Source organism: Phycodurus eques, chromosome 2 (assembly GCF_024500275.1).
Source record: "Phycodurus eques isolate BA_2022a chromosome 2, UOR_Pequ_1.1, whole genome shotgun sequence".
NCBI lineage: Eukaryota > Metazoa > Chordata > Actinopteri > Syngnathiformes > Syngnathidae > Phycodurus > Phycodurus eques.
In genome coordinates this window covers 24838849-24850104 of record NC_084526.1, presented here as the reverse complement: position 1 = coordinate 24850104, position 11256 = coordinate 24838849, and the positions used below count along the sequence as shown (strand labels likewise).

Here is an 11256-nt window from a genome sequence, read left to right as displayed (position 1 = left end):
TCTATGAGGGTGGACTGCAGTATACAGTGGGTACGGAAAGTATTCAAACCCCCTTAAATGTTTTATTTTTTTATATTGCAGCCATTTGCTAAAATCATTTTTAGTTCATTTTTCCTTATTATTGTAAACACAGCACCCCAAATTGACAGAAAAAAACGGAATTGTTGAAATTCTTGCAGATTTATTAAAAAAGAAAAACTGAAATATCAAACAGCCAGAATTATTCAGACCCTTTGCTCAGTATTTAGTAGAAGGACCCTTTTGAGCTATGAGTCTTTTTTGAGAATGATGCAACAGGTTTTTCACACCTGGATTTTGGGATCCTCTGCCATTCCTCCTTGCATATCCTCTCCAGTTCTGTCAGGTTGGATGGTGAATATTAACAACCATTAACACTCACCTTCACACCTGCAGACAATTTAACATTTTTTCAAATAACCGACCATGCATGTTTTTGGAATGCGGGAGGAAACAGGAGTGGGGCTACCCAGACACAAGCTATGCAGGCATAGGGAGAACATGCAAACTCCACACAAGAAGGCCTGAGCCCGGATTTAAACCAATGACCTCAGAACTATGAGGTGAACGTGCTAACCAGTTGGCGACCGTGCCGCCGCCCTGGCTAATAGTACAGTAATAATTGGTGTGTAGGAACCATCTTTAAGTCTCGACTGTTGGTTGTTAGCAGACGCTACGAGATTGCTTCGCAGCATGTACACATGCACTTGCTGTGATTTTTAATTTTTTTTTTAGTTTGAGTTTGAAAGTGTTTCGGTGTCATAATTTATGGTATATTTGGATTTTTTAAATATCAAGATAGGCTATTATACATATTTTAAGGGGGGCATAAATTCATTGTTTTTCCATTATTTGCAGCTAGGGTTCAATCCCTTTCCCCGTCGACTAGTGGAGCTTTACTGTATTGGAATTTGGGGAAAATTTGTTGTGTTGGCTGTGTCCAATATCATTCACGAACCACCATACAGTGTACTGTATAGTGTTTACGCCATTTTGTAGTGGTATGCTTAGTGATCAAATTCAGTGCCCTATGTAGTGCACTCAAAATTTCCAGCAGCATAGCAAAAAATAGTGACCAACCAATGGTCACTCACCGAGACGTGATATACCATAATGCATTGCGTCTTCAGGGAAGAAGAAAAAGTAGAATGGCGGGACTGGATCCGTCACTCACGGAGGGAGTGAATTTTTCGTATAAATGTAGGTAACTTTTCAACAAACAAAACAACAACAAAAAACAAAAACATGACGCATTTGTTTACAACACCCTTTCGTTTTAATAAAATGCAGCAATCTTTTTTTTTTTAAACAGACCGCAACAGCCTACTTTGTTATTGTGCGACAGCTGTGACGTAATTACCAGAGCGCCGTGTAGTGCCAGAAAGCCGTTATGAAGGAGCTCACTATATAGTCCACTATAAAATGCAACCCTACCTGGGGAGTAGTGACTGAGTGAGTTAACGATTTCGGACACAGCTTATAAAGTGTACTACATTGTGGTTAGGGAGTGATTTCGGACACAGCCAACGTCTCATTCCTGCAGACCTTTGACCCTCTCGCTCCCCTCGACTCCTCGATGGGATCACTGGTGGGAGGCGCAACATGTAAAGACAGGAGCGAGGATCAAGCACAACCGAAAGGGTAAATATAAAGAGAAGATAATGAGATCCACCAGGCTGTGGGCGGAGCGAGGCGGCGAACGTGACGTCATTTGCGAATGCCCGAAACGTTGTTGACTCGACCAGCTGTTTCACTAAATACGTCTTCCTGGATAACTACTGAACGTACTGGTCTCGAAATAGGACGTCACATCACTACTTTACTGGATAAAACATCATCATCAACAACATCGTACACTCATGTCGGTGGCGCACGTTGAAGCTTCTAAGAGATAGCTTAGCTCGCTAGCTGCTAAAAAAGCAACGTGGAAGTGATCAACGCGTCGCCGAGCAGAGATCAAGTGCGAGTGTAAAGTGTTGTCATTATCGTGTGAAAATGTGTAAAGTAGACATCCTGAGAGAGTTGCTGCATCAGCGACTAAGTGCGGCCGTGGAAGAAATATTCGTCGTGTTTAAAGGAACGATAGCAGAGTACGAGGAGGAACTTTCTCGAACAAAACAGGAGAACGAGCGACAACGTCAACTCCTGGACGCTGTTTTCAAGAAGCCCCAAGAGCAATTCCAAGGAGCAGGTTTGTTTATCTTCGCCACTTCTTTCTTTCACATGTTTATTGTATTTTATTTAACGATATTGCAGCTGGTCTAGTGGTTAGCATGTCTGCCGCACAGTTCGGATGTTGGGTTCCAATCTCGGCTCGGGCCTCCTGTGTGAGTTTGCGCGTTCCACCCGTGGGAAGTTGCCAGCGTGGGTTTTCTTATCTCTCTTTATCTCTATATGCCCAGCGAATGTACCTCGCCAAAAATTAATCCATCCATTATCTGTACCACTTATCCTCACTAGGGTCGCGGGCGTGCTGGAGTCTATCCCAGCTGTCATCGGGACAGGAGGACGGGGTACACCCTGAACTGGTTGCCAGCCAATCACAGTCATGCCTACGGGTAATTTAGAGTCTCCAATTAATGCATGTTTTTGGGATGTGGGAGGAAACCGGAGTGCCCGGAGAAAACCCACGCAGGCACGGGGAGAACATGCAAACTCCACACAGGCGGGGCCGGGGATTGAACCCGGGTCCTCAGAACTGTGAGGCTGACGCTCTAACCACTCGGCTACCGTGCCGCCACCAAAAGTCAGTTAAGGTTAATTTAACACTCTAAAGTGTGATTCGTTGTTGTGCGTACGTATGTACCCAGATGTTTTCTGGAGACCAGTACATTGTTTGTCGTATGTACCCTAAAATTTAATGGTGATCAGTCTAGGGTGCACCCTGCTTCTCTCCCCAAATATCAGTTTCAGTTCAGTGAAGTGTGAATGGTTGTTTGTCTACATGTGCCGTGCGATTGGTTCGAGAGAAGTCCAGGATGTACCCCGCCTCTCGCTTTTAACACATTCAAATGTATGAAAACACCATTCATTTTAAACACACAGTAAACATATTTGAGCAATCAGTCATAATATAAATGGAATACTGTACATACAGTATGTAATAATACTATTTTCACATTGAAACTTCCTTGACTGCCTTGTCTACTGCCGAATGACGAATTTCGTCAGAAGAGAACCCTTTGCAATCGTGGACACATTCTGGCCACAACTTTTTCAAACAACCATTTGAAGTCTCCTTCAGCGCCTTTTGTATAATTTGAAGACACGTTGCCATTGTGCAATCATCCCTGTACACCTTCAGCTTTAAAGTTTTGTCGGAATCCATTGCGTCAGCGAGGTAGATGCTTCACAGAAAAATCTGTGATAGAGCAGGGTATTTACTCGACTTACAGTTGGTACGGAAAGTATTCAGACACCCTTAAATTTTCACTCTTCGTTATATTGCAGCCACTTGCTAAAATCATTTGTTAATTTCGTCCCTCATTAATGTACACACAGCACATCTATATTGACAAAAAATTGAATTGTTGAAATTTTTGCAGATTTATTAAAAAAGAAAAACTGAAATATCACACAGCCATAAGTATTCAGACCCTTTGCTGTGACACTCACATATTTAACTCGGGTGCTGTCCATTTCTGCTGATCATCCTTAAAATGGTTCCACACCTTCATTGGAGTCCAGCTGTGTTTGATTATACTGATTGGATTTGATTAGGAAAGCCACACACCTGTCTATATAAGGGTTCCGCTGCAGAGACATGCCGACTGGTTGAAATTGAAGGAAAGATGAATGCGGCCAAGTACAGGGATATCCTGGACAAAAACCTTCTCCAGAGTGCTCAGGACCCCAGACTGGGCCGTAGGTTCACCTTCCAACAAGACAATGACCCTAAGCACACAGCTATAATGAGGGAGTGGCTTCAGAACAGCTGTGACTATTCTTGAATGGTCCAGCCAGAGGCCTGACTTAAACCCAATTGAGCATCTCTGGAGAGACCCGAAAATGGCTGTTTACCAACATTCACCATCTAACCTGACAGAACTGGAGAGGATCTGCGAGGAGGAATGGCAGAGAATCCCCAAATCCAGGTGTGAAAAACTTGTTGCATCATTCCCAAAAAGACTCATGGCTGTATTAGCTCAAAATTGTGCTTCTACTAAATACTGAGCAAAGGGTTTGAATACTCATGACTGTGTGATATTTCAGTTTTTCTTTTTTCATAAATCTGCTAAAATTTCAACAATTCCGTTTTTTTTTTTCTGTCAATTTGGGTTGATGTGTGTCCATTAATGAGGGCGAAAAGAACTTAAATGATTTTAGCAAATGGCTGCAATATAACAGAGTGAAAAATTCAGGGGGTCTGAATACTTTCCGGACCTACTGTATGTTTCTGTATTAATGATCAGTTTGGCCTGCTGGACTATTAACTCAGTGGTTACTGCCTACCTCCCTAAAGCAGGATATGCACATACAGGATTTTTAACATCCATTCATAAACCATTTTTAAAATGTGACGAAAAATGGCTATGTGTGTTCTAACTGGTGTACCAGAGATGACCAACCGAGCACACCACACACAACCATGTTGGACATAGTACCAAGACTGACTTGTGAGAGTCAATGAGATACACACTTGCAGTAACAAAGAAAGTAGAAGTCATGATGAATATTGTTGTTATAACTCGTTTTTCACAGAGTAGGAAGAGTTTATGCCAGAGAGTATTGTTATATTGCCTGTTTGTATGTGTTTAGATAGCGTTTGTGTACCGATATTCATTATTTTGAGAGATAAGTGCCGCGAGTTCGATGCAAACTTTCGTTAATCGTTAATGGTGTTTTTCATTCTTTGTGTGTTACCTTTGAGCTAGCAATTTTTGTGACCAAAAGCGAAAAAAGAAACTAAGTCTGTTTCATATATGAACATTCAATAGGTGTAATTCTTTTATGTCTGTTTAGGTTTACAGTGAACTTGAACTGGAGTGTCAATAAATGACTTTAAGGAAGCAACATTCACTCTTAGTCCTTGCTACTATGTTAGCACCTTAGCAAATCTGTTGTTGTGATCAGGTGGGCTCTGCATGGCGTCCGGGCGCTGCTCTATAGAAGTGCTGGCGTGGCTCATGGAATGGACTGCTTGTATAAGAGTGATAAAATAGGCTATTTTAGATCCAGTCCGATCCGATACTCGTTTTGTTTTGCTGACAGCGGACCGATTTCCCGGTCTCAAAGATCGGATCGGGACACCCCTATCTGGCAGGGCTCGGCGAGCATCTCGACTGGCTATCATTTCTCTTCACAGAGTCTTTGGCTCGGCTCAACTTGGTAATGACCATATACTGTATAAGGCTTTTCCATCCTTATACCATGGAGAACTTTATTGTTGACCATGTCTCACTGGAAAACAAGGAACCTACACAGAACAGACTCTGAATGTAGAAGAACAGGTAAGGGAAATTTGCCTGGCTGGGAAGTTGAAGAGGGCTTCACTGTGTGTTTGACAGACCCACAAAGGAGACCATGTGTCAATGAAGGTTATGTAAAAATTGGCTAAAATTGTTCTGATTCAAATAATTTATGTTGATAACGAATGATGTCACAAGGTTGTGCGAATATTTTACACATTATGTTAAGGATGACAAATCTTAAATCCTTATTAGAGGTACAACAATTAATCAACAACAAATCATTTATCAAATTAATCCATAATGATTTTTGATCATTTATTAATCGCTTAGCGACCTTGTTTAACAAAAAAATTTCAAATGTTCAGAAATTCAACAGTAAATATGAAAGATTCTATTTACTATAATAATAAAGAATTAAATCATGATGCAGAATGATTATCTTTGTGATTCATCAAAATAAGAAAATATTTTTTTATTTTTTTTTACTTCGGAAAGCAATGATCAACAGTTTTGTCTATTTTCTGATGTTATGGACCAAACCAGTAACTGAATCATAATCGATTTATGTTTGTGCATTTTCTGTGCTATCAATTTGAAATAATGTCCTGTTTTTTTTTTAATAAAGTGATGGACAATTTAAAAAGTTTTTTAAAACCCAATTCATCCATTTATTGAAAAAAAAAATCATAATCATTGTTAGTTGCAGCCCTAATCCTATTCAACACAGTACTGTATATATAATCCAAGCAATCAGTTAGAGTGGACAGAAGACTACGGACATGACGATCAGCGACAACACTGGTGTGTGATCACATATATTGTGTCTTTGTTATGTAGAATTAAGCTATAATGTTTTGGATAAAAATGCAAATTTTTTACTGGGTAATTGTCAATGTTCAGTCTGATGAGTAATTCTATATATTATAGCTCTGTCTTAAATGTAAAATTATCAACCTAACCAAAAGCCCCTCTAAATAGGCAATTTATAAAGCAATTCCTACTCAGACATTTGTGGTTCACACTGGCTAAGGGAACTTAACAGTGAAGAAGATCAAGGCGAGGTGACAATAATGTCTCCAGAAAGTCTGCAAAAAAACAACAACCTGGCAGTTGGAGAGAGCTGAGATTTAGAATTCTTGAATTTTGCCATTGTCAAAAAACGTCTAAAGAATAATGCATCACAATGTGACTTTACTAAAGATAAAGCTTGACTTCACAAAACCATCTGTGTTGGTCTTCATGTGTCCTGCAGATGTCAGTAAAGATCTTCACCAAGCGCAGCAGGAGCCAGCGCTCTCCCACATTAAAGAGGAAGAGGACCCAGAGTACCCCCATGTTAAAGAGGAAGAAGAGGATTATATCACCAATTTGCAGTTTACCATTGTTCCTGTAAAGAGTGAAGAGGATGGGGACAAAGGGTCAAGGGAGGAGAACAGAAAGGCTGAACTTCCGATCAGCACTTCCAGTCAATACATGCCAACAGAAGGTGATGGAGACCACTACAGAGGATCCCAAGCAGGCAGCCTCTTAGCTGTACTATCAGATAATGAGGACACAGTGTCAAACTCTCCTGACACTGATGATGAACACTCTAAAGGTGATATGACATGTCACGCTGACGACAAACAGTTGAAGTGTTCTCAATGTGGGAAAACCTTTGCTGCCAGGCATAATTTGAAACGGCACATGAGAACACACACAGGAGAGAAACCTTTTGCCTGCTCGGTCTGCGCCTTATGTTTTACTGATAGATCAGGATTGGTTGAACACACACGAAAACATAGTGGGGAGAAACCTTTTGTGTGCTCGGTTTGTGGTAAAATATTCACACAAAAAGGAAGTTTAATTAAGCACACAAGAACGCACACTGGCGATAAACCTTTTACCTGCGCTGTCTGCAATATAAGTTTCGGGAATCGTTCAAGTTTAAGAACACACACACGAATACACACTGGGGAGAAACCATTTGTGTGCTCAGTTTGCGGTAAGAGGTTCTCTGTAAAAGGAAATTTAAGATCACACACAAGAACACACACTGGAGAAAAACCTTTTACTTGCTCAGTCTGTAACATAAGTTTTCGGTATCATACAGGATTGATACAACACACAAGAACACACACTGGTGAGAGACCATTTTGCTGCTTAGTCTGTGGCCAAAGATTTTCTCAAAAGCAGAATTTAACATCACATACAAGAATACACACTGGTGAGAGACCGTTCAGTTGCAGTGTGTGTGACAAAAAATTCTATGTCAAGTATCATGTTAAAAGACATAAGTGTGCTGGTGAAAAGAGCAGCAGTCCGTGAAGCTGCACGACTTAAAAGTAGACTGAAGAAACTGACTATTTAACTAACTCATCTAGTTTTACTGGTTATGCTGGTAACCTGAAAAAAAGTGTATATGTGAGCCTGAATTTAAAAAAAACAACGTATTCACACAGTGTTCAGTGTCTGTCTCTGGTGTCAATGGTTTTGTACAGTGGACTGGCAGAAAAATAGTTTATGCAGTTTTCAATTTCACTTTTAGCTAGCTCGCTAGTTTTCCCTAGCTTGTTCCTGAACATCCTAAACAATTTGCTTTCCTCTAAGGAGAACAGTTTTTAGTTTTCTTCCGGACCTGGACAAGAGCGTCAGATAAGACGGGTAAAAAATCCAGATGTTGGGGGATGAGGCACGGCAACACACTATTTGCATAAGTGTGGTTTTATCAAATGCCAGAGTGCAGAAATAAGTCTTTCGAGATTTAAATGTTTCTACAGAAGCAGTTGCTCGCAGGTACGGGATTACACAGTACTGGAGCGCGAATAGAGAATGCTTTAGAACCTGATTACTTCTTTTTATCTCTCAAGAGTCATCATCATGTTGTGAGCATTATGCTCAACATCAAGCAGAAGGCACCTCTTAAGTCAGCATGATGAAAAAGCGCTAAGTCATGTAAATAGCAAAAATCACATCAAAAGTGGACCAGGAGTCAATGCAAGGTGGGCATTTTAGGGGTAATATGAAACTTTTCTTGTTGCAACTTTTTGTACTAATTGCAAGCTTTAAAACTAGACTATGGGTAGACCAGTAGTACGATAGTTAAGGCGAGCTGTAACAAATCTATGAACTATGGTATCTACGTCACTCATGGATAGAATAAGCCGTGTTACCAAAATTGCGAAGAATAAAAAAACTCAGTTCTTGTCATATTGACATGCAGTTCAAGTTACAGTTAAGTCAAATATAACTTTTTTTCCTGAGTCACTTGGGGTAATGGTATTTTAGCAAAACAGTAGTGCCCTTCAACAGGCTCTTGTGTCTGGCAGAACCAATAATCAGCACTTCAGGTTAAGACAGAGGTTACTGAACATCCATTTTGGAATCTCAACGAGACACACCTCCAGAATATAGCATTTGCATGGGTTAAATAGTTCAAAAGATTTAAAAGGTTCTAAAGTTAAGTACCATCAACAGTGAAAGCAAATGTCATCTTTAGCACATCTGCCTCACAGTTATGAGGACCCAGGTTCAAATCCATCATTGCTTGTGCGGAGTTTGCATCTTCTGGGTTTTCTCCGGGCACTCCGGTTTCCTCCTACATCCCAAAAACAGGCATGGTAGGTTAATTGAAGACTCCAAATTGCCCTTAGGTGTGAATGTGAGTGCGAATGGTTGTTTGTTTATATGTGCCCTGCGATTGTCTGGCAACCAGTTCAGGGTGTAGCCCGACTCCTGCCCGATGATAGCTGGGATAGGCTCCAGTACTCCCGTGACTCTTGTGAGGATAAGTGGCTCAGAAAATGGACGGATGGATGGATGTTTGTATATATGTTCTCTGCAATTGGCTGGCGCCTAGTCCAGGGTGTACCCTGCCTCTCGCACAGAATCAGCTGGGATAGGCTCCAGCACGCCCGTGACCCTAGTGAGGATAAGCGGCATGGAAAATAGATGGATGGATGTCCAAATGATAGCATATAGACACTGAACAATAAAGAGCCAAATACTGATCCCTGCAAAGTCCCAAGGTAACATCACAATAGTACATTGTCGTGAATTACATGGTGTGTCCTCTCCAGTCCATGTGAACATCAGCGCTGACCTGTATTTGGATCCACACAGGAGGACAATTTTTCCTGGCCCGTATGTTCGAGAGAATACACAGCAGCTACGAACTACAACCCCAATTCCAATGAAGTTGGGACGTGTTAAACAAATAAAAACAGAATACAATGATTTGCAAATCATGTTCAACCTATATTTAATTGAATACACTACAAAGACAAGTTATTTAATGTTCAAACTGATAAACTTTATTGTTTTTAGCAAATAATCATTAACTTTGAATTTTATGGCTGAAACACGTTCCAAAAAAACTGAGACAGGTGGCAAAAAAGACTGAGAAAGTTGAGGAATGCTCATCAAACACCTGTTTGGAACATCCCACAGGTGAACAGGCTAATTGGGAACAGGTGCGTGCCATGATTGGGTATAAAAGAAGCTTCCCTGAATTTCTCAGTCATTCACAAGCAAAGATGAGGCAAGGTTCAGCTCTTTGTGAACAAGTGCGTGAGAAACTAGTCGAACAGTTTAAGGGCAATGTTCCTCAATTTACAATTGCAAGGAATTTAGGGATTTAATCATCTACGGTGCATAATATCATCAAAAGGTTCAGAGAATCTGGAGAAATCACTGCCGAAAACCAACATTGAATGCCCGTGACCTTCGATCCCTCAGGCGGCACTGCATCAAAAACCGACATCAATGTGTAAATGATATCACCACATGGGCTAGGGAACACTTCAGAAAACCAATGTCAGTAAATGCAGTGCTACATCCGTAAGTGCAACTTGAAACTATGCAAAGCAAAAGCCATTTATCAACAACACCCAGAAACGCCGCCGGCTTCTCTGGCCCCGATCTCATCAGAGATTGACTGATGCAAAGTGGAAAAGTGTTCTGTGGTCTGACGAGTCCACATTTCAAATTGTTTTTGTAAATTATGGGCGTCTTGTCCTCCGGGCCAAAGAGGAAAAGAACCATCCGGACTGTTATGGACGTAAAGTTCAAAAGCCACCATCTGTGACGGTATGGGGCTGTGTTAGTGCCAATGGCATGGGTAACTTACACATCTGTGAAGGCACCATTAAAGCTGGAAGGTACATACAGGTTTTGGAGAAACATATGCTGCCATCCAAGCAATGTCTTTTTCATGGACGCCCCTGCTTATTTCAGCAAGACAATTCCAAACCACATTCTGCACGTGTTACAACAGCGTGGCTTCGTAGTAAAAGATTGCGGGTACTAGACTGGCCTGCCTGCAGTCTCCCATTGAAACTGTTTGGCGCATTATGATGCGTAAAATACAGCAACGGAGACCCCGGACTGTTGAACAGCTGAAGCTTTACATCAAGCAAGAATGGGAAATAATTCCACCTACAAAACTTCAACAATTACTGTCCTCAGTTCCCAAACGCTTATTGAATGTTCCTAAAAGAAAAGGTGATGTAACACAGTGGGAAAACATGACCCTGTCCCAGCTTTTTTGGAACGTGTTGCGGCCATAAAATTCTTAATTAATGATTATTTGCTAAAAACAATAAGGTTTATCAGTTTGAACATTAAATAGCTTGTCTTTGTGGTGTATTCAATTAAATATAGGTTGAACATGATTTGCAAATCATTGTATTCTGTTTTTATGTATGTTTAACACAACGTCCCAACTTCATTGGAATTGCGGTTGTACATCAGCACGACTGCATGCACCACTGTGGCGAAGCTGGTGATGGCTGATGACGAGAACATCACAACAGGTTAGAAAAACAAAAGTGATGTCTACAATACAATA

The 11256-nt window shown here is 40.9% G+C and overlaps 1 protein-coding gene across 3 annotated transcripts; it reads left to right on the top strand.

The window, feature by feature from the left end:
• The first annotated feature begins 1391 nt into the window (after positions 1–1391).
• LOC133398994 (gastrula zinc finger protein XlCGF52.1-like) lies at positions 1392–9657 on the top strand. Of its 3 annotated transcripts, none has more exons than XM_061670080.1 (3): positions 1392–2209; positions 6682–7026; positions 9534–9657. In XM_061670080.1, the coding sequence occupies exons 1-3, from the start codon at positions 2014–2016 to the stop codon at positions 9602–9604; spliced, it is 612 nt and encodes a 203-aa protein (XP_061526064.1). In that variant the 5' UTR covers positions 1392–2013; the 3' UTR covers positions 9605–9657. The 3 variants fall into 3 exon arrangements, with proteins under 3 accessions (XP_061526064.1, XP_061526063.1, XP_061526062.1); XM_061670079.1 differs by having other exon boundaries at positions 9531–9657; XM_061670078.1 differs by lacking the exon at positions 9534–9657 and having other exon boundaries at positions 1411–1470; positions 1562–2209; positions 6682–8770.
• Positions 9658–11256: the final 1599 nt, after the last annotated feature.

Coding starts and splice junctions, on each gene's coding strand:
- LOC133398994 (XM_061670078.1), top strand. CDS start 2,014: ATGTGTAAAGTAGACATCCTGAGAGAGTTGCTGCATCAGCGACTAAGT. Junction 2,210..6,681: donor AGAGCAATTCCAAGGAGCAG/GTTTGTTTATCT, acceptor TGTGTCCTGCAG/ATGTCAGTAAAGATCTTCAC.